This window comes from Coenobita brevimanus, chromosome 65, assembly GCF_032717465.1.
Source record: "Coenobita brevimanus isolate Jiangsu-jjx chromosome 65, ASM3271746v2, whole genome shotgun sequence".
In the NCBI taxonomy this organism is placed as follows: domain Eukaryota; kingdom Metazoa; phylum Arthropoda; class Malacostraca; order Decapoda; family Coenobitidae; genus Coenobita; species Coenobita brevimanus.
The window spans coordinates 25372215-25396382 of record NC_137018.1 but is presented as its reverse complement, the minus strand read 5'-3'; the positions used below and the strand labels follow the sequence as shown (position 1 = coordinate 25396382).

The following is a 24168-nucleotide window of genomic DNA, read 5'->3' as shown; positions in this document are numbered from 1 at the left end:
TATTTTTTTTTATGCAAGGAAGAAGGAACCAAAGGCCATGAGCCCGCAGTAACAGTTCCCTCCAAGAGAAAAACAAAATACAATAGAGCCAAATTCAAGATCCGATCATTTTGAGATGCCTAGACACACTGCGTTTGAAAGACTGGAGATCATAGGCAACAGGAAATACAGACAGAGGGAGACAGTTCCAGAGCTGACCTGTTGCATAAATGAAAGACTGGGAGTAACGGTTAACTCTTGCATTAGAGAGTTGGACAGAAAAGGGATGAGAGTTTGCTGCCAGACGGGTGCTACGCGCCCGTCGTAGAGGTGGAGTAATGCAAGCAGACAGTTCAGAGGAGCAGTGACCATTAAAGTAGCGATAGAAAAGAGATGCAACAGTGCGGCGAAGAGACAGAGGTTGAAGGGAGTCAGTAAGAGGAGGAGAGTTAATGAGACGAAAAGCCTTTGACTCCACCCTATTGAGAAGAGCTGTATGTGGGGAGCCTCCCCACACATGAGAATTGTACTCCACACAGGGGCGGATAAAACCCCTGTATAGAGTCAACAATTGTGCAGGGGTAAAGAAAGAGCGGAGTCGGCTTAGCACACCCAATCTCTTGGAAGCAGATTTTACAAGAGATGTAATATGATCTTTCCAAGATAAGTCCCGAGTAAATGAAACCCCAAGCATGTTCAAGGATGATGCAGGATTAAGCTGAATATTATTAAACATTAGTGGGCATACCTGTGGAAGATTTTGTCGGGTTGATAGGTGTAAGAACTGAGTCTTAGATGCATTAAAAACAACCATATTATTTTTACCCCAGTCAGAGATACGAGCCAAGTCAGACATTATGTGTGCCATAGCCTCATCCCTTGTTTGTTGAAGTAACTGTTGAGATGGGCGTTGCGGGAACTGAATGGAAAGGTGAAGGGTGGAGTCATCAACGTATGAGTGGATAGGGCTAGATGTACAGCTTAGAAGATCATTGATGAATAAAAGGAAGAGAGTTGGTGATAGGACAGAGCCCTGAGGAACACCACTGTTGATAGATCTAGGAGAAGAACGATGGCCACCTACAACAGCGGCTATAGAACGACCAGAAAGGAAGCTAGCGATGAAGGCACAGATAGAAGGATAGAAACCGTAGGAGGGCAGTGTGGAAATTAAAGATTTATGCCAGACTCGATCGAAAGCCTTTGAGATGTCAAGTGCAATAGCAAAGCTTTCACCAAAGTCCCAAAAGGAGGATGACCAGGAGTCTGAAAGGTAGGTGAGAAGATTGCCAGTGGAGCGTCCCTGACGGAACCCACACTGACGATCGGAAAGAAGGTTGTGATAGGAAAGATGCCTTAAATTTTTTCTATTGAGAATTGACTCGAAAACTTTTGAAATACGGGACGTTAAAGCAACTGGACGATAGTTGGAGGGTTGGGAGTGGTCACCCTTCTTTGGGACTGGCTGAATGAGAGCAAACTTCCAGCAAGAAGGAAAGGTACAAGTTGACAGACATAGGCGAAAGAGTTTGCCTAGGCAGGGTGTAAGCACAGAAGCACAGTTCTTGAGAACAACAGGAGGGACCCCATCAGGCCCATATGCCTTGTTAGTACTGAGGCCAGTGATGGCAGAAAATACATCAGCTGAAGAAATTTAAATGTCAGCCATGAGGAAGTCAGAGGGGGGAAGTGATGGAGGAACAGCACCGGAATCGTCTAAGGTGGAATTGGAGGAGAAAGTCTGTGCGAAGAGATCTGCTTTATCAGTAGAAGAAATAGCTACAGAACCATCAGAGTAGAAAAGAGGAGGGAAGGATGATGAGGTAAAGTTGTTAGAAAGATTTTTGGCAAGGTGCCAGAAGGAGCGGGAAAAATTCGAGTTGGAGAGTTGAGAGCATTTTGTATGGATGAAATTATTTTTAGTAGAGCGAAGAACAGACTTAGCACGATTCCGGGCAGAAACGTAAAGATGATGTGATTCAGGGGTGGGTTGCCTCCGGTACCTTTTGTAGGCCCTCTCCTTGTTGCGAACAGCATTAGAACAAGCGTGATTAAACCAAGGCTTTCTTGCGTTAGTCAAAGGATATGAGAAAGGAATGTATGTTTCCATGCCCGAGAGAATAACCTCCGTAATGCGCAAGGCACACTCAGATGGCTCCCGGCCATGGAAGCAATAATCATTCCAGGGAAAATCAAAGAAGTACTTCCTAAGGGCCTCCCAGTCCGCGGCTCCAAAATGCCACAGACTACGTTTCACTGGAGGGTCCACAGGCCGTACCGGAGTGATAGGACAGGTTAAGGTAATAAGGTTGTGATCGGAGGAGCCCAACAGAGAGAAAAGATTAACAGAGTAAGCAGAAGGATTAGTTGTGAGGAAGAGGTCAAGTATGTTGGAGCTCTCTCCAAGGCGGTCAGGGATACGGGTAGGGTGCTGTACAAGCTGCTCTAGGTCATTAAGGATAGAAAAGATGTAGGCTTGTTCACCAGGTGGATCCGTGAAAGGAGAGGAGAGCCAAAAGTGGTGGTGAACATTGAAATCTCCAAGAATGGAGATTTCAGAGAAAGGAGAAATGGATAGAATGTGTTCCATCGTAGAAGTAAGATAGTCGAAGAATTTTTGGTAGTCAGTAGAATTAGGGGATAAGTAAACAGCACAGATATATTTAGTCAGAGAATGACAGGAAAGCCAAAGCCAGAGTGTGGAGAATTCAGAAGAATCAAGTTCAGGAACACGAGAGGAAGATAAGTCGTTGCATATATTTACACAACAGCCACCTTTGGCTTTGAAATGAGTATAGAGAAAGTAGGAGGATACAGAAAAGGGTTTGCTGTCAGTCGCCTCAGACAGCTGAGTCTCCGTTAGAAAAAGAAGGTGAGGTTTAGAGGAGGAGAGGTGGTGCTCAACAGAGCGAAAGTTAGAGGAAAGGCCGCGAATGTTGCAGAAATGAAGAAGAAGAGAGTCAGACAGTGGTTCCAGGCACCTCGAGTCGTCACCGGGAGAGGGGCGGATGGTGGGGGCATTTATGGTTCCCCCCCCTGGGGACTCCGAGGCTTGATGAGACGACGCCATTTTTGGTGAATTTTGAATAGGAAGTGTAGTGTGTACGTGCATGTAGTTTGGTGTAGATAGTTAGAGAAATTTGTACTGGAGAGCATGCTGGCCTACTCTCTGTGTAACTGAGACACTGAAAAAGTTCAGCAAAGGGGGATGGTCAGGAACTAGTCCTGAGGGCTGCTGAAACGGGAGCTCCAGCACTCCCTGTCATCAGCATTCCATCCACCTCGGGAGTACTGCCCTGCTCGACTAGTGCTACAGTATATGTGTTGAAGTATTGACATAGACCTGTATGACCTTATGCATTATGTGCAGATGCATAGATGTGCAGAGTTTTGCATACATACATAGCACGTAAGTATACAATTAAGTTTCCTCTTATCTTTATAAATAAAAATAATAAAACAAAAAGTGCATGCAACAAGTTGAGATTAGAATTAGTATGTGCCTATATGCTGAGCTTGTTATTTCCTTTTTATTCTATTTCTGCTGATCTTATGAAATGTCCTTCGGGCTTTTAAAATATTTCTAGGTGCTGCATCTCACTTTTTTTTTTCTTGTGCAGCAAAAGCCGAAGGATCAGGAGGGTGGAGGGGAGAACCTTCTGCTGTGCTATCCTTTCCTTTTCTCATGCATCTGTAACTTGATTACTGCATAGTGTTAAGACTGGACTGCATCGTAGGGACCATAAGGTCTATGTATCTATGTAGTTCATTCTCTCTCTCTCTCTCTCTATTTCAAAGCAAACAGTATGTATGGAATGTGCATGATATTGTTTACTTATTGTTATTCAGGGTACAGTATTTTGCTAAACCACCAGATTTATTGGTCATTTGGCTCTAATGGACATCCCTTCCCCCAATTTGTCCATGAGATTGAGGGTTTCCTGAAAGTGTGATATGTTACTTATAAAAGGACAGCAAAACAAAATTTTGCAATTTGTCCATTAATACTTCATCTTCCTTCACATGGCTTTTACTGCAAATATATTACATGGCATGCTGTTAGACAGTATTGCAAAATACAGTATATCTTGTTGATGTTCTTTACTCATCTAAAGGCCATTTGTGTTTTTTTCAGTTTATCTTGCACTTTCACAGTTGTTCAGCAGTCCATGAAAGAAGGTCATCACAACACTTTTCCATTATCTGGAACTTAGTAGATCCCATTATGATAGCAAGGAGGAAGACAAAAACTGACAAAAAAGAAGGCAGAAAGGAGGAAAAAAAGGTGTGTGTGTCAAAGCACGAGATATGTAACTTGTCCCTGCAACAGTCCATTGGTTATTAATCTGTCGTTTTAAAGCTGAAGCAGTGTCTCATGGATAAAGAGTGTTGTGAGATGTGTGGTGACTCATACATTCCCATCTCCTCATGTGAAAAGGAATATTGATAGGAGAAATTTGTTACTTGAAGAATTTTATTGTGTTATTTGGTTAACATTTTTTCCCCCAGCTTTTATCTTCCCCCATGCTATCATAATGGGATTACAAACTGTAGAAGGAGGAAAAGAGCACTGTGGTGGCATTTGTTCATGGGGAGCTCACCGGCTGTTAAGTTGCAAAAAAATGGAGTCACAAATGGCATTCAGACTGATGAAGAAAACTGTCAGTGCATATTTTGAAAAATTGTTTTGTTATATACATGCCAGATCATATTATGATTGTAATCAAGCCCATGTATGGGGTAAAAATTACTCATGGATAGATATATTGTCAAATTGCTATATTTTGGTGTATTCCCTTGCATTAAATAATATTTTCCATGTACTGCTTGGTGCATTGAACCTGCCATCAATATTTATAATATTGACTTGGCAACTTTTTTTGCACTGAGTGAATGTTGAGTGACAAGCCTAATGGTTTCCTGTAAGCCAAGAAACCATTTACAATGCTGGGTGGTAACCATATAACCAAACCATACGTGTTCCCTACGTGTCAACAAGTGGGTTGGTGGAGGGTTAGTGCCCCTCCCCGTAAAACAGCTAACTCAAAGTCAAATGGCCACCCCTTATGGGATTATGGCGTCTGGCAGTAGGTAGGTAGGTAGGTGTGTATAATGTAGATAATAAACATGAGTCTTTCTCCTAGCTGTTGGCTTCATTACCTCCCTCACCTTGCCCTTAGCATTCCTACATTCAGGTTGGTTAGTGCCCCTCCCCGTAAAACAGCTAACTCAAAGTCAAATGGCCACCCCTTATGGGATTATGGCGTCTGGCAGTAGGTAGGTAGGTAGGTGTGTATATTGTAGATAATAAACATGAGTCTTTCTCCTAGCTGTTGGCTTCATTACCTCCCTCACTCTGTCCTTAGCATTCCTACATTCAGGTTGGGTGGTTCGGGCATAGAGTTCCCTTTTGGCTATATTAATCCATCAGGTTTATTTAATTTGGGTTTTATGTTGGTCTTATTTGTGATGTGTTGGCGGGATCAATGTACGACCACCCAACCCCATCCTTCCACCACTGCAGGCCAAGGATGACATGCTTGCAACCCTGTGTCTGTGGCCACAAGCCTGGTTAGTGGCCTCAGAGCAGCCCATCATAGCTGTAGGGACACCATTAAGTGTGACATGGCACCACAGCTGATATGGTATTTTATATCTGTTGGTAGAGTGAAGGAACGTTGTGGGGTGGATGTGGATGTGGTTGAGAAGATTAGGAGAAATACACTGAGGTGGTTTGGACATGTGGAGAGAATGGAGAATGAAAGACTGACTAAGAAGGTGTATGTAGGTGAGGTGGAGGGAGGGAGAGGGAGGGGTAGACTGAGGATGAGGTGGAGGGATGGAGTTGAGAGGTATATGAGGGGGGGGGGTGAGTTGGGGGAAGGGTAGTCAAATGGCGGGTGACAGAGCGACTTGGAGGCATTTTGTCTGCGGCCACCCTTTGCGGTATCAGGGCATCGGGCTATAGATAGATAGATAGATAGGTAGAGTACCTCCTCTGATTGCTGCTCTACAGTAGGGTTCAGGTCCCTTACTAACATGTGGTACAGGTAACAGCAACCTGGTAAGAGATTCCTGGTCTTTACCTTCTGGGAAGGGCCGCACACAAGTCTTACCAGCATGTTATGTTTGGGTACCACAGGGTGACCTTGACTAAGCCACTGCCAGGCAGCATTTTTTTTTTTTTTTTCATGGTGCACAGTATTGACAACTTCCTTTTGGTCAGAGGATAAAAGTAACAGAGATGGTAATTTATTGCATGTGGCAGTGTTAAAGCCTCATCCAGGACATGACATGTGTACCAGTGGCTGAGTTCCCTGCTTAAGAGTAAAGTGTTAGGATGACTGGTTTTCGTTTTCATTTATAAAGGATCCAGCATGCTTGCATGCGTTGGCCTTGGTTGCCTATTAGTGGCTATCCATGCTGCTTGATCTCTGGCAGCCTCCCTATTCAGTCCCTTATCCCTGAGGTCACACTGTGTGACCTTGTCCCAGGTCTTTTTTGATCTGCCTCTTGCAACCCTACCCACAACGTTCACACTTCTCACTTTCTGCACCCTATTGTCATCCTCCATCCTCTCCACATGCCCAAACCATCTCAGTTTACCTCTCCTCATCACAGTACCAATACACTCCAGTCTCATCCTTCCTCTTAACTATTCCATTGTAAACCTAGCCCCCCTAGGCCTTGCATTCAAGGATACACTGCATGTCCAGCTAAACATTGTCATATCTCTATGTTTGTGCCTGCGAATATCCTCCACCTTTATCACCCAGGCCTCACTACCATGCAGCATTACACTTGTAACATGCCACATACAAAGATTCCTTAGCATGGAGGGAAGGCCCTCTCAGTGTCAGGAGAGACATCAGTTCCGTGAATTTCTTCCAGCCACTCCTCTCTAGCCACAAAGCTATCTCCAGCTTCACCTCCATCACTACATGTTACCCAAGTAACAAAACTCTTCCACACACTCAAGAGACTCACCAGCAAGAGCAATCCTATCATGCCTGATAATCCCCACATGCTCTTCCCAACATATTGCACACCTGAAATCAGCATTATCTCACAGTCTACCTCTGATACCACTACATCTCTTATGCACCCACTTATTGTAAACATTGCAAAAGATGGAATCGCTTCTCATGCCCTTATGGCAAAATAGATATCAGACATACAGCCACATATCACTCTTATGGCAGTACCTTTATGGCAGTGGCCTGCATTTGTACAGTATTAGAGATAACCCTTCACACTGCTATCACCAGACATAAATTTCATACATCCCAAAAGGATACGCAATACACTGCATCTAGTAATCAAATGGTGGGGATGAAATGAAAGAGAAGACTGGAAGGCCCGATACTTTCTTTGTTTCTTCCTTTTACGTGTTGATACACATTGAAAATACATCTCTCGACATGGATACAAGCTCAGGTGTGTGTGTGTTGGCGCCTCTAAACACAAACTAGGATTATTAATTTAAAGATCATCTATGATTACCATTTTCTTAGGAGGAGAGGAGGAGGAGGAGGAGGAGGAGGAGGAGGGAGCTGCTGGCGACTGATTATTAATTTAGATATCGCCCATGATTACCTGTCTTATAGGAGGAAGGGGTGCTTCTTCGACGGATGATGAAAGTCAGCTGCTTTAGGGAGGGTGGGGTGGCGGTGCAGTGACGGCAAGGAAAAAAATATATTTGTTCATTATGAGATGTTTCCTGTCTCAAAATAGAGTGTGGAGTATTTTATTTCATTTTTATCATGACACACCTCAAGGGAGGGAATTTAGGTCTTACAAATGGGCATCTTTATGCCCTGAAAAAAATATGTGTATGATATCACAACCACACAGTAAATTATGCAGCAACGCAACCATTAGATACAGTTGTGTGGCATCTCAATAGTTACTTGTTAAATGAATGTAAATCCAGTACAATATTCATATCCTGTACTATAAACATTGAATAACATAAGAAAAATCAACCGTCGGAAATAGGACTGTGTCATCTTGGTGGCTATTCTCTAAAATGAATAAGTACATAACATTTACTGACTCTACTGTGTAAACTGATATGAAAAAAGAAATTGCAAGTTGACATATGCTACCACAGGTCCGAGCTGAGCTACGTGTGTACATCATCAGCGAGACTCAAGCTTGTATCAGTATTATGCAGCTTATTGACTACTTTTTTTTCACTAGAAACAGCTTCTGGCATTGGTTGGAACAAAACATCTCTATGACAGGGAAATGGTGATGTGCAAACAGCTTCACAGGTGTTGGGGTGGAAAGTGTAATGTCACACTGTAAGACAATTTTACATTTAGGAACAAGAGGAGAGATAAGTGATCTGAGCATATGGAATTTTACAAAGACTTTGTTGAAGTACATCTTTGGCAACAAATTAACAATATATATTGCAATGTAATTTTCAAAATAACGTAAATTAATAATGCTCCATATTTATTCTTTGCATGTGAGAAAAGTTAAAATTCATGACAGGGAACTAATTGCTTGAGAATATAAAAGTGTAAAAAAGAAATTGCAAGAAAATTACAGGAAACTGATGATGAGAAGATAAAAATGCCATTGGTCCCTGTCTTGAGTGCTGGCATGAGGGTTGCATGGTGACCAATCCCAGTGAGCTGGTGTGTATCCAGGAGGGAAGGAGAGATGAGTCAGAGTGAGTGTGCTTCCTTTATGTGGCCTCAAGGGTCGAGCTTGGTTCAGGCATGGAAAATCATGTGAATTTGGAGAAATAGAAGTTCAGTAAAGAGGAGTAAATGTTAGTACTATATTAACCCTTTCTATCTAGTAACATTTTTACATTATTCTTAATATTGCCAGATGATCTTAATTGGTTTAGAGATTTTTTTGAACTGGAGGGATTAAATTAGCCTTAACTAACCCCTTCAGTACAGTACTAAATATCCATCCTAATGTGATTAAAATCATTAGGGTATTGCAAGAAGAAAACAGAAAAGATGTCACCATATTGAGAGGATTAAAGAATAAAGAAAAATATGTCCATGGTAGTATATGGGACTTAAAAAAAACTGAGACGTTCTTGTTAGTAAGAAAGAACGGATATTATTGTTTGTATGGGAGAATGGAAGGTAAAGAGAAACAGAACAATCAGTTTTGAAATATAAATAAATATTATATGTATGTGTGTGAACAGCTGAGAACTAATCTGGTTTGCAAAAATGTAAGAAATAATGATGTGTTGAGTGGGAATGAATTTCTAGTGCAATATTTCTAGATCTCATACATGAAGTAAGATATGCCATGTTCTGTGTTTGTATGTGGGTGGATGTATTTGGAGATGAATATTTGGTATTTAAGCTTAGATCTACTACTTCATTATTTCTCCAGTGATTAATACTGATATACAGGTATGTCTTGGTGTTTATTGAGTAGGGAGATGCAGATAATGAGAAGGATGCAGATATAAAAATGATGTAGAACAAGGGAATAATGAGGTTACTAAAATGGAGAAGCGAGGATATTTTTTCGAAGAATGTTGAAAGGAAATTATGTATTAAAAGAATGAATGGAGAAGAAATGAAGGAAAGAATGAGAAAGAGATATGAGAGCAGGAGTAGCATAAGAGACTCCTCGTGACCACAGCAAAGAATAAGAAAATAAGAAAAGCTCTGGCCACACTTGGTAATGTCACCAAAGTTCACAAAATGTGGTGGATCAGGTATGGCATCTTTCAGAACTGAGCAAGGTATTTGTGATGGTACTTTGTTGTGCAGTTTTGGGTGGTCTAAAGTGATGTGGCTATGAGGCACAAGCAACTCTTGTCATGACTGAGTCAGGTGAATGATCTTTAATCTACTGGGGCAGACACAGACAAGCGCGGCCAGAGTGTAGTGAGTCCTGCTCAGTTTAGCACAAAAAAAATTCAAGATTATGTTTGCTGTGTGTGTATATATATATATATATTATTTATATACTGCATTGGTCTTAATATATATTTATATATATTTTTTATCCTTTTCTACTAACTATCTGATCACTATAGAGAGGAAGGGAGAGAGATATATATATCCTGTACTGATGTGTGTTATAATGTTGGCTATGTCTAAATCAGAGCCAGAGAGAGAGACAGAAGGAGGGTACAAAAGTAGGAGAAGGCATGAGAGGGAGGGAAGATGGAAGAGTGAGGGAGGGTGTCAGAGTGAGGGAGGATGTGTGATTGAGGTAAAGAATGTAAAACAGCTTGTGAGATATGAGTGAAGGATGAGGAAATGAGCTGGTAGAGCAGAGAAGATGTAATAAAAATTGTGAACAGTAAGAGGAGAGGGGTGGGAGGATAATTACATTAGAAAGGGAAGGAACTGAAGAGAGGAAGGAGCCAGAGAAAGATGTGTGTGGTAAGTTGAGAACGAAAAATACATGATGTGTGCAAACTCCTGTACCACAACTACAGGCTTTAGTTTACATCCAGGATGTCCAAGTGTCATTCAGCATGGCACATAAACACATGTGTTCAGCATGGCACATAATCACATGTGGTGTTGGGTGTAGCAAGGAACAAGTCACATAGCATCTTTCTTGACCTCACCTCAACTGACCTGATCTGACCAATTAAGCACACAACGTTACTCAGAAATTACCTACTTTGTTATGAATATGCTACCTCTAAAAACTTTTACTTGTTCTTGACTTTTAATGTTATTATTTGTACTTTTTCTTAATATCTGGCCTTCCCACTTACATATCATTTGGTTGCTGTTGCCAGTTCACTGTTTGGCTCCTTTAAATAGCCTTCTTGGCACATCATAATGAGTGTAATTAAAACAGACAACTGTACTTTTTCCAGTACTGAGAAAATTAATTTTGTACATGCTGTTTACCCACAGAGAGGAATTCAGGTTTTGAGAATAGGTCAGTTGGATGTCAGAACGTCCTCACTGCTCTGTCTATTAGCATTATACAAATTCCTGTGACTTTCTGTAATGACGAATCTTATTAGACTGTAGGTGAATTTCAAAAACAATATTTTTGAGGCGACTTGTCTTTTACGAGAACATGAGCTACGCTGAACATTTAAAGTACCATAACTAGAGGAACATTTACAGGTGTTCACATGCTGACTCCAGTGCTGAGACTGTAAGCAGTTGCAGGGAACTGATACCTTTAGATAGAAACAGCTTGAAACTTCAGGGAGAAATGAGTCTGGCTTTATTTTCCTCGGTGTTTGTGGTGTGAGCACTGCAGGACTAATTATTTGCTGGGCCCAGATCATAGCCCAGTTTCCCTTATATCTGCAAGCTAATTATGAACTGTATACGTATATATATATATATATATATATATATATATATATATATATATATATATATATATATATATATATATATATATATATATATATATATATATATATATATATATATATATATATATATATATATATATATATATATATATATATATATATATATATATATATATATATATATATATATATATATATATATATATATATATATATATATATATATATATATATATATATATATATATAAGCCTTACACTCTACAGACGTTAAAGTATACTCTTGTCTTTGGTTCTGTTTGTAACATAAGTTTCATTAGATGATTTCCAAACATTCATTTTTATTCCCTCTCATTTACTCCATTGCATTATACTGAAGTTCAAAGCACTGCTTCTGCTATGGTCAGCTTTACATTAGTAGTTATTTAAAGGTGAATTTAGAATTGTAAAGTGAGGATACATGTTACAGAATTTATTTATGCAGTTTGTCTCATTTAGTCAAAGTACACAGTTTAATAAATGCATGATAAATATCTTTACCTTAGAAATGCATATATTCATTGGATTTAGAAGGTCCCAGACTATGTTGTACTTCTAGTCAGGTCCCTCTTATGGCCCCCATCTTGGTTCCTTATAGGTAACCATTAGGGTTCCGATTAAGTTTCAGTCAAAGATCCCATTAGGTACTCAACAGATCTCCATCTACAATTCTTGAACTGATATAGCTAAATATAATGTTTATGCAATGAGCCGTGAGTTTTCCTCATGTCTGTGATAGTCTTGGCTGTGCATGATTGAGTTCTTGATCTAACTGGCCCAACAGGAATTGAGAGCTCATGAGGCAAAGGTGAGCAGCAAGCAAAAATAAGACAGACAGGTGGGCAGTAAGGAAGGGTAAGAAGTGAGGTAGATACAAAAGAAGGATTGGAAGGAAGGCAATCTATATGCAAGAGAGAACAGGTGAAAGAGATCTGAGGTGTGTGAAGGGTGGGGTATGGAATAAGGGAGCAGAGAGGTACTGTATGAAGGAATACGGTGAAAAAAGTAGAGAAGGATGAGAGAGAAGGGAAGGCTAAATTGGATCCAAGGTCGGAGGGAGAGAGAAGTGAGGCATGAAGGTTGAGGTTAGGAATGAGGAAAGACCCTAGGCCAAGGGGGCCCTACTGGAGGAGGGCTGGGGGCTCGTCCAGTGGGGCCAGAACCTCCCAGCATCCCCCCCTCCCCCCCTCTGCTCCAGTCTGGGAGGGGGGGAGGGCAAGGGGGGGGTCGAAGTTCCTCATTTTTGTGGCTTTGAATGGGAGGCTGGCTTATTCAATTTTCCATGATCATTACATAATTTCCCTTCTCTTGCCTTATGTTTTTATTTCAGACCTTTCATTTCTCTGCATTTAAACTCCTTTGTCCCTTGAATAGTTACGTTATTTATGATTAATAACCCTTAGATTATGTCTTGTTTATGTAACATTTCTACTTTTTTCTACTCTCATACTTACTGGTATGGTTCCAAAATACTGCTCTTGTACTGTATGGATGAAATTCACACATCTCCTACACTTTCTGGCTGGCTACTTCAGTTCTTGTGGTTATTGACTGCAGATCATCATACATTAACTCTCCAAGCATGCAAAAGTAGAGTTCAAAGAATCTTGTATCAGTTCACATATTCATCGCTTTACTGTGTAAAGCTTTGTACTCTTAACTCTCATCTTTCTCCCAAACACACATTCTTTCAGTCAAAGTTATTTCTGTCATTTCCCATCTCCTATGATCTGTAATTACAAAGTCCTAGTTCCCTATAGTCCTACCTTGTACACACTACTATGGCTATGTCTCCATATTTCCATCTCTCATTTTTCATGCTACATACTCATGATTATTATTTTACTGAACTTTCATTTCTGTTTTATCAAGTTAAGCTCTAAGTTTTGCAATCTTGTTCCTCTCTTACTAATTCAACGTGCAGTCCCTTTAATTATCTCACCAATCTCTCTTTATCTCACATATCATTATCCCACCACAGCCTGTCTTCCAATGAGCATGTCTCTCTTGTGTTTGTCCCTCATTTTCAGGCTTGTAACAATTCTCACTGTGTTGTTTTATAGTTCCATGTCCTGCCACATCCAGTATATCTGTCTCTCACACATGCAAACAGTATGTACAGAGTTATTGAGCATTTAACCTAAGTGTCCTTTATATAATTGGTTATGTAAAAGCCATCATCTCAAAAGCATCCTAACATTGTTACATGCATTTCTTACAATTCCAGTCCTCCAGAAACCTGTCTCTAATGTTTTTTAACTTTTTTTTTTTTTTTTTTTTTTTTTTTGCTGTTACCATCTTTGCCTACAATGTATCTGATTCTCTTAATATTCTGGTGATTGGATACCATTTATCCTACTGTGCTTTACACTGTGCTGAAGCATAATTTACTATAAAACTTTCTTCAATATTTATACTTCTTAGACCCAGTGCATATTCTACTGAGACAGTTTACTCTTTAATCTGCAGTTTTTACAGACATTCTGTTACATGTACTGCATTTTATACCATCCCAAGTGCATTTTTTACAGTACTGCTGATATCTCTACCACTCTCATATTATTACTGTACTTCTTATGTTAGTTGTGGTCAGTCAACTTCACTGTATAACCTGTCAATCTGCTGTTGTTAACTAAACATTCTAATACCATCATTACTGCTGGTTAATTTACTGACAATGTCAGTTTCCCCTTGTGCAATGCTTTATGCATTTATTGTTTTTGTCACCTTCACCTTATGTATACTGCTTTCACTGTTGCTCTCCTTTGCCTATCTCTTCTGCCATTCTGGTATATGATAGGCTTCTTTGTGGTTGTCCCTCTCCAATAAAAGTGCACCTTTTATCACATTCAGGAAATAGCTCCATGGTAAATTCTTCTGTTATTCTCATGTACATCATCAATCTTCTTCCATCTTGTCTCATGGTGGTGGTTTGTTTGATACCTGCTTGTATGTCCCTCAACTTGTTGCTTTGCATGACTGTCACCTTTCTTCAGGTCCATCCCCTACTTTCTCATGCTTTCATCCATTTTACCTGTCATACTCTATGCCTTTCAACTTCATTACTTTGTACTACTTTTATGGTCTTTCCTCACTGTCCCATAGGTATCTTTCTTGACATAGCTTATTACATCTACATTGTCTTCTTGTAACTTCTTGATCCTGTTTCCTCTCACTTCTCCCTTCGTTCAGCTCTTGGTATTCATCAGTTCCTTACCATTCTCCCCACTTCTCCTGGTCAGCTCATCAGTCTTCTGTTTATTCTCTCGTGTCCTGGTTTCTCTCTGTCAGATATTGCATCCAAATTGATCATGCCTGTATAGTATTCTTGTATTCATTGTTCATGAAGCATTTTACCTTTCTCTTCTATGATGGAGTGTGATGTCTTAATTTATATGGTACAGTATAGTTATTATTTTTTCAAATCCTCTTGCACTAATTGTTGTCTTCAGCTTTCATCTTTATATTTTCCCATCTCTATATTCTGGCATCTAGCTTTTGCCTGGTGTCTTGTGAACTAGATTTTGTCATTTCTACTCTGCTCATTCATGCATTCTTTTTTCTTCTCCCACATTCCCATGTCATGCTGTGCTTATGACGTCTATACTGTATATATATGTGTGTATATGTATTTTTTTTAGAATTTTTATTTCCTGTTATAAGTATTTTTTTTTTTTCCGTTCATCATCATCCCTCTTGCTCTGCCTACATCTTCTTCTTGTCCTGGTGGGCCTTCTTGACGACAGCCAATTTAGAGTGTGGGTCCTTGACGGGAAGGTGGTCATAGGGTGCATGTCTGGTGCCATGCAGCATCAGTGTCCACTCCTTGATCCAACCCTCTGCTTCACTTATCGGACCACTGCTTGTTCCAGGGGTGATCTGCGCCTGAGTTGGGAGAGGGAGATGGGCTTAAGCATTATATAAGCAGAAATATTATTGGGGGTGGCCAAAAACAAATTGCCTCTATATACAGTAGCTGTCCTCTGCCACTATAAATCCCTCTCTTCATTCTACATGATGCTCACTCATATCTCTTCTCTCTAACCTTCTGATCTTCCACCTCATCCTCAGTTTCCCTCTTCCTTCCTCTCCCTCCACCTCACTCATAAACACTTTCATAGTCAGTCTCTTATTCTCCATTTGCTTCAAGTGGCCAAGCCATTTCAAGGTTCCTCTAACATTTACCAGCAAAACCACAAAAACATCATAGTGCCCCTTATTTGTCTGTTTGTAAGTCACGTACATCCCTTGGATAATTCACTTCCACTCCTCTCACTCTTGACTTGTGTCCTTCTAGCAGAATTCAAACTTCACTCCCATTCATTATTGTGGGGATCACAGAGTTGTATATCATGCAGTGATTTAGTTACTTTCATGCTCACCACCCTTTTCTCTGTCATCACCCTCAGTGTCCCTGCAACCATCATTCCCTGCTGTACTCAGTCTCTCACTTCATCTTCTAAACACCCATCCTTGCTTTTCCTACCTAGATATGTGAAGGCACTCATGATCATTTCCTGACCATTCAGCCTCACTAAACCTTCCATGACATCATTCCTCTCAAGAACTTTAACTTTACTCTTTGCTTCATTCACATTCCAATTTTGTTTCTTAAACAAACAGTGAAACCTATCTACCAGGCCTTACAACTGCAACCTGACTCCCCTTAACAGAACAGTACCATGAGCAAACAACAATGCATACGCTTTCCACACTTTTCTCTCACCAAGGACTCTTCCACATCCAGTTCTCTACCTTATAATATTTCTATAAAACACACCCACACAAACACACACACCCACACCCACACACCCACACCCACACACACCCACACCCACACACCCACACACACCCACACCCACACACCCAGAGCAGTGATATTGAGGAGAAGATAACACAGGTGAATGAAGCTGTGCAGAGCTACAAAAATGATGTAGAAACCACGTATGCTGAAATGGTGAAAGTAAAGAAAGACTTAGAAACAAGGGTGGAGGAAAAAAGCATTAAAAAGGAAGTGAAAAGAATAATCCAAAACAATCCAAAGTTAGTCAGATATTCAGTAGAGATAAACAAATCTATAGTAATCACTGGTATAGAAGAGGAAGAAGTAAAAAACAAGATCACAAGAGACAAAAAGGAGATGGCAAATGTAATGAGCTTACTGAAAGAAGTATCAGGAAATCTGTAGTAAAGACATAGAGGAACACAAAAGGTTAGGGAAGTACGAGAAAAGCAAGAGACCTCTAAAGGTGACTTTCCAGAGCGTAAACACTGTGGAAGAGATACTAAAAAATGCAAAGAATCTTATGGAAAAAGAGGAGTTCAAAAATGTATGGATAAAAAGATGCCTAACACAAGAGGAACTGGAATTACTGAAAGAGAAAAGGAAGGGAGCAAAAACAAAAATTGAGGGAAGATCAGAAGAGGAGAAGAAGAAATTTTTTTTACAAAGTAATAGGATTGCAGGTACGAAAGTGGTACACAAACAGGATGGAATAAAAAGGAGGAAGGTAGTAGAACCATGTCATGACAAGTATATAAACAAAATGATAAAGTTGATGTACTCAAATGTGGATGGAATGGTATCTAAATTACTAGAGATGAATGAGTATGTCAGAGAAAATGAACCTCAAATAATATGCCTAACTGAAACAAAATTAACACGAAGGATATCCAATGACATACTAAACTTAGAGGAATACAATATATGGAGAAGAGACAGAAATTTAAAAAAAGGAGGAGCAATTATAATATTAACTAAGAAAAATCTAAAAGTCAAGGAAATAAACCTAGATATACCATCACAAGTAGAACTGATTGCAGTAGAGATCAACACATCTGAAGGTAAAGTAATTGTTGCCAATTTGTACATGGCACCCAGATCAAACACATGGGAAAGAGACGAATATGAGGACTTGGCAGAGAGTACAAATCAAAGTATAAGATCATTACTACATGAAATGGAAGAGAAATCGGAAAGAATTATACTAACTGGGGATTTCAATACAAATATAAATTGGAATACTCTAGATATAATTAGCCAAGGAAGCTGTTGGGACCAAAAGCTCCTGCATCTAGTACAAGAGTTTTTCCTAACGCAACATGTGAGGGAAACCACCAGAAAAAGAGGACTTGATGTACCTTCAGTGCTAGATCTAATATTTACTAGGCAAGAAAATGATATTGACAGTTTAATATATCACCCTCCACTCGGCAAAAGCGATCATGCAGTACTAAATTATAACTTCAGGATAGCATATGACATAGTAAATAGCAATGACAGTTACAAAAAGAGCCTAAACTATAAAAAGGGAAATTATCAATACCTAAAGAAGTATTTCTTAGAAGTTGATTGGGAAAATGAGCTTAGAGGACAAGATTTAAATGCTGTACATAAAAAATTCTGTGAATTTTATGAAATAGGAGTCCAGAAGTACATCCCACAGCACAAAGAAGCAGATAAGAAAATACAGAAATGGTTCAATGCAGAATGTAAAAAATCAAAAGAAAGAAGAGATTTGTTGTGGAATAGATACAGAAGACACAATAGTGAAAGGGCGTATAATAATTACAAACAGGCAAGAAACGACTATACAAGAATAAGAAGGGAAGCCCAAAAACAGTTTGAGGAGGATATAATAAATAAAAGTAGTGATCAACCAAAGCTGTTTTACAGCTATATCAGAAGCAAAACCAAAGTAAAAGATATAATACAATCCATTACGGACGAGGGAATCACTTATACACAAGAGAAAGATATTTGTGAAGCATTAAATAAGAATTTCCAATTAGTTTTTACAGAAGAAAAAAATTTTGAGAAGGACTATGTGGAACATGCATGTCCACACATACTACCAGATATACAAATAGCAGAAAAAGTAATACAGGAGGAGTTAAGTAGATTAGACAGAGGAAAAGCAAGTGGTCCTGATGAAATTTCATGTTGGGTATTACGAGAATGTGCAAAGGAGTTAAGTAAACCATTATTTTTAATTTTCAAGAAATCTTTGAGTCAACGTACACTACCTGATATTTGGAAAAAAGCAAATATTGTCCCCTTATTGAAGAAAGGAAATAGACAAAATCCACTCAACTACCAACCAGTATCACTGACCAGTGTTGTAAGCAAGGTATTAGAAAAGCTTATAAGAAAAGCTTGAGTAAATCATCTAGAAGAACACAGTATGATAACAGAAAGACAGTTTGGTTTCAGAGAAGGAAAATCATGTGTTACTAATCTGTTGAGCTACTATGACAGAGTAACAAACACAATACAGGAAAGGGAAGGATGGGTGGACAGTATCTATTTAGATTTCAAGAAAGCTTTTGACACAGTACCGCACCAAAGACTTTTATGGAAACTGTACCATTAAGGAGGAATTCGAGACAAACTGTTTTGTTGGATGCAAGACTTTCTCATAAAAAGAGTAATGAGAACAGTACTAAGAGGAAACTACTCATCATGGAAAGAAGTGACTAGTGGAGTACCACAGGGTTCAGTGCTGGCACCAATCATGTTTTTAGTGTATATAAATGATATAAACAGTTACACTGGAAATGAGAGCTACCTGAATATGTGTGCAGATGGTGCAAAAATACAAAAGAGAATTACTAGCACAGACTCTTGTAGGGAGCTACAAGAAGAATTAAATAAACTTCATGAATGGAGTAGTACATGGCAAATGGAATTCAATGTGGACAAGTGTCATGTAATCAAGTTTGGTAAAAGTGGAAAAAAACCTGATTGGGATTATAAGTTAGGAAATAAAACCCTATACACATCAGAAAGAGAGAAAGACCTAGGTGCGATTATCAATAACAGACTATCTCCGGCTGACCACATCAGCGAGAAGGTACGGAACATGTATACACTGCTTGCAAATATGAGAATAGCATTCACATACATAAATGAAGACATGCTAAGAAGGATAATAACATCATTCATTAGACCAACCCTGGAATATGCATCAGTAGTCTGGAGTCCTCATCTCAAAAAGCATATAGACAAGATTGAAAAAGTTCAAAGGGCCGCTACAAGATGGATACCAAGCTTAAGGGACCTAAGCTATGAAGAAAGACTAAATAAACTGAATCTACCAACACTACAGGAGAGAAGGAAAAGAGGTGACATGATAATGCATATCAGGGAAGGAGAAAATAGACATAAATGATTACTTAACATATGGAGAAGCGTCAGCAAGAGGACACTGCAAAAAACTGCATAAGAAGAGAGGTGATAAAGACGTAGGGAAATTCAGTTTCCCAAACAGAGCAATTGATCAATGGAATGCACTACTGAATGAAATAGTGTGTGCCAAAACAATTCACAAATTTAAGGATCTGTACGATAAATATGGTTTAAGACACGGGACAGTACGAGCTTGACTCATTCCTGTAAAGATACAATTAGGTAAGAACAATTAGGAAAGAAGACACACACACACACACACACACACACACACACACACACACACACACACACACACACACACACACAGGAATTCACTCGAGGCGGACGTGCGACATCGGCGCTCCGTACCGAACCAACACGGCCAGTGGCATTACCTAAATTAGTATCTTTGTATGAGTCAAGCTCTGTACCAGGTTAGACTAAATGATTTTTCATTATTAAAAGGAAAAAAATAATAAGTTTAAACAAGACTTTTCAAACAGGAAAAAGAACTAAGACCAAAGAATACGCTGAGTTATCTGAGGTTTGTTTAGACTACAACAACACGGAGATTGTAAGTACATGCTCTGCACTTTTAGTATTGCAAAATGGATACATACTTTAGTAAAGCAAATTTGGAAAAGAAAAGGGATAAAAGTGAAAAGCAAAATGATGATTTCTACCAAGAACTGGTTGAAGTGGAGACTCACAATAGACTGGTTGAACGTGTAAACAAACTAGAAATGGCTTTCAAAAATGAAATTGATGGAATAAAGAAGCAGATGCACTTGCTAAAGGAAGAAATAGAAAAACTAGGAAGGGAGGCCAATAAGAAAGACACAACCATCAGTGAACTAACAGTGGAATTGAGTACATTTAGGAAGAAAATAAGTGAAATGACAAGTACAGTAGTCAATCACGAGAGTGTCATGGAAGAGTTAAAAAATGACAGAGACAATTAGGCAAGTAAGCAGTCTTATGGACCAGAGCAGTGATATTGAGGAGAAGATAACACAGGTGAATGAAGCTGTGCAAAGCTACAAAAATGATGTGGAAACCATGTATGCTGAAATGGTGAAAGTAAAGAAAGACTTAGAAACAAGGGTGGAGGAAAAAAGCATTAAAAAGGAAGTGAAAAGAATAATCCAAAACAATCCGAAGTTAGTCAGAGATTCAGTAGATATAAATAAATCTATAGTAATCACTGGTATAGAAGAGGAAGAAGTAAAAAACAAGATCACAAGAGACAAAAAGGAGATGGCAAATGTAATGAGCTTACTGAAAGAAGTATCAGAGGAAATCTGTAGTAAAGACATAGAGGAACACAAAAGGTTAGGAAAATATGAGAAAAGCAAGACAAGACCTCTAAAGGTGACTTTCCAGAGGGTAAACACTGTGGAAGAGATATTAAAAAATGCAAAGAATCTTATGGAAAAAGAGGAGTTCAAAAATGTATGGATAAAAAGATGCCTAACACAAGAGGAACTGGAATTACTGAAAGAGAGAAGGGAGGAAGCAAAAACAAAAAATGAGAGAAGATCAGAAGAGGAGAAGAAATTTTTTTTACAAAGTAATAGGATTGCAGGTACGAAAGTGGTACACAAACAGGATGGAATAAAAAGGAGGAAGGGAGTAGAACCATGTCATGACAAGTATATAAACAAGATGATAAAGTTGATGTACTCAAATGTGGATGGAATGGTATCTAAATTACTAGAGATGAATGATTATGTCAGAGAAAATGAACCACAAATAATATGCCTAACTGAAACAAAATTAACACGAAGGATATCCAATGACATACTAAACTTAGAGGAATACAATATATGGAGAAGAGACAGAAATTTAAAAAAAGGAGGAGGAATTATAATATTAACTAAGAAAAATCTAAAAGTCAATGAAATAAAACTAGTTATACCATCACAAGTAGAACTGATTGCAGTAGAGATCAACACATCTGAAGGTAAAGTAATTGTTGCCAATTTGTACATGGCACCCAGATCAAACACATGGGAAAGAGATGAATATGAGGACCTGGCAGTGAGTACAATTCAGAGTTTAAGATCATTACTACATAAAATGGAAGAGAAATCAGAAAGAATTATACTAACTGGGGATTTCAATACAAATATAAATTGGAATACTCTAGATATAATTAGCCAAGAAAGCTGTTGGGACCAAAAGCTTCTGGATCTTGCACAAGAGTTCTTCCTAACGCAACATGTGAGGGAAACCACCAGAAAAAGAGGACTTGATGTACCTTCAGTGCTAGATCTAATATTTACTAGGCAAGAAAATGATATTGACAGTTTAATATATCACCCTCCACTCGGCAAAAGCGATCATGCAGTACTAAATTATAACTTCAGGATAGCATATGACATAGTAAATAGCAATGACAGTTACAAAAAGAGCCTAAACTATAAAAAGGGAAATTATCAAGACCTAAAGAAGTATTTCTTAGAAGTAGATTGGAAAAATGAGCTTAGAGGACAAGATTTAAATGCTGTATATAAAAAATTCTGTGAATTTTATGAAATAGGAGTCCAGAAGTACATCCCACAGCACAAAGAAGCAGATAAGAAAATACAGAAATGGTTCAATACAGAATGTAAAAAATCAAAAGAAAGAAGAGATTTGTTGTGGAACAGATACAGAAGACATAATAGTGAAAGGGAGTATAATAATTACAAACAGGCAAGAAACGACTATACAAGAATAAGGAGGGAAGCCCAAAAACAGTTTGAGGAGGATATGATAAATAAAAGTAGTGATCAACCAAAGCTGTTTTACAGCTATATCAGAAGCAAAACCAAAGTAGAAGATATAATTCAGTCCATTACGGACGAGGGAATCACTTATACACAAGAGAAAGATATTTGTGAAGCATTAAATAAGAATTTCCAATTAGTTTTTACAGAAGAAAAAAATTTTGAGAGGGACTATGTGGAACATGCATGTCCACACATACTACCAGATATACAAATAGCAGAAAAAGTAATACAGGAGGAGTTAAGTAGATTAGACAGAGGAAAAGCAAGTGGTCCTGATGAAATTTCATGTTGGGTACTACGAGAATGTGCAAAGGAGTTAAATAAACCATTATTTTTAATTTTCAAGAAATCCTTGAGTCAAGGTAAACTACCTGATATTTGGAAAAAAGCAAATATTGTCCCCTTATTCAAGAAAGGAAATAGCTTAATGCACACAACTACCGACCAGTATCACTGACCAGTGTTGTAAGCAAGGTATTAGAAAAGCTTATAAGAAAAGCTTGAGTAAATCATCTAGAAGAACACAGTATGATAACAGAAAGACAGTTTGGTTTCAGAAAAGGAAAATCATGTGTTACTAATCTGTTGAGCTACTATGACAGAGTAACAAACATAATACAGGAAAGGGAAGGATGGGTGGACAGTATCTATTTAGATTTCAAGAAAGCTTTTGACACAGTACCACACCAAAGACTTTTATGGAAACTGTACCATCAAGGAGGAATTCGAGGCAAACTGTTTTGTTGGATGCAAGACTTTCTCATAAAAAGAGAAATGAGAGCAGAACTAAGAGGAAACTACTCATCATGGAAAGAAGTGACTAGTGGAGTACCACAGGGTTCAGTGCTGGCACCAATCATGTTTTTAGTGTGTATAAATGATAAAAACAGTAACACTGGAAATGAGAGCTATCTGAATATGTTTGCAGATGATGCAAAAATACAAAGGAGAATTACTAACACAGACTCTTGTAAAGAGCTACAAGAAGAATTAAACTTCATGAATGGAGTAGTACATGGCAAATGGAATTCAATGTGGACAAGTGTCATGTAATCAAGTTTGGTAAAAGTGGAAAAAGACCTGATTGGGATTATAAGTTAGGAAATAAAACCCTATACACATCAGAAAGAGAGAAAGACCTAGGTGTGATTATCAATAACAGACTATCTCCGGCTGACCACATCAGCGAGAAGGTGCGGAACATGTATACACTGCTTGCAAATATGAGAATAGCATTCACATACATAAATGAAGACATGCTAAGAAGGATAATAACATCATTCATTAGACCAACCCTGGAATATGCATCAGTAGTCTGGAGTCCTCATCTCAAAAAGCATATAAACAAGATTGGAAAAGTTCAAAGGGCCGCTACAAGATGGATACCAAGCTTAAGGGACCTAAGCTATGAAGAAAGACTAAATAAACTGAATCTACCAACACTACAGGAGAGAAGGAAAAGAGGTGACAAGATAATGCTATATAAATGCATATCAGGGAAGGAGAAAATAGACATAAATGATTACTTAACATATGGAGAATCATCAGCAAGAGGACACTGCAAAAAACTGCATAAGAAGAGAGGTGATAAAGACGTAAGGAAATTCAGTTTCCCAAACAGAGCAATTGATCAATGGAATGCACTACCGAATGAAATAGTGTGTGCCAAAACAATTCATAAATTTAAGGATCTGTACGATAAATATGGTTTAAGACACGGGGCAGTACGAGCTTGACTCATTCCTGTAAAGATACAATTAGGTAAGAACAATTAGGTAAGAACACACACACACACACACACACACACACACACACACACACACACACACACACACACACACACACACACACACACACACACACACACACACACCCACACCCACACCCACACCCACACCCACACGTTATACATTAGGA

General features: G+C 38.7%; 1 protein-coding gene across 1 annotated transcript in view; it reads right to left on the bottom strand.

Annotated features, from left to right (window-relative positions):
- Positions 1-14922: 14922 nt before the first annotated feature.
- amon (prohormone processing protease amontillado) overlaps positions 14923-24168 on the bottom strand; it is a 278590-nt gene continuing 269344 nt past the window's right edge. The window contains exon 14 of the mRNA XM_080276457.1: positions 14923-15192. Within this exon, the coding sequence (XP_080132583.1) occupies positions 15013-15192 (180 nt within the window). The 3' untranslated portion in view covers positions 14923-15012. The remainder of the gene's footprint in view (positions 15193-24168) is intronic.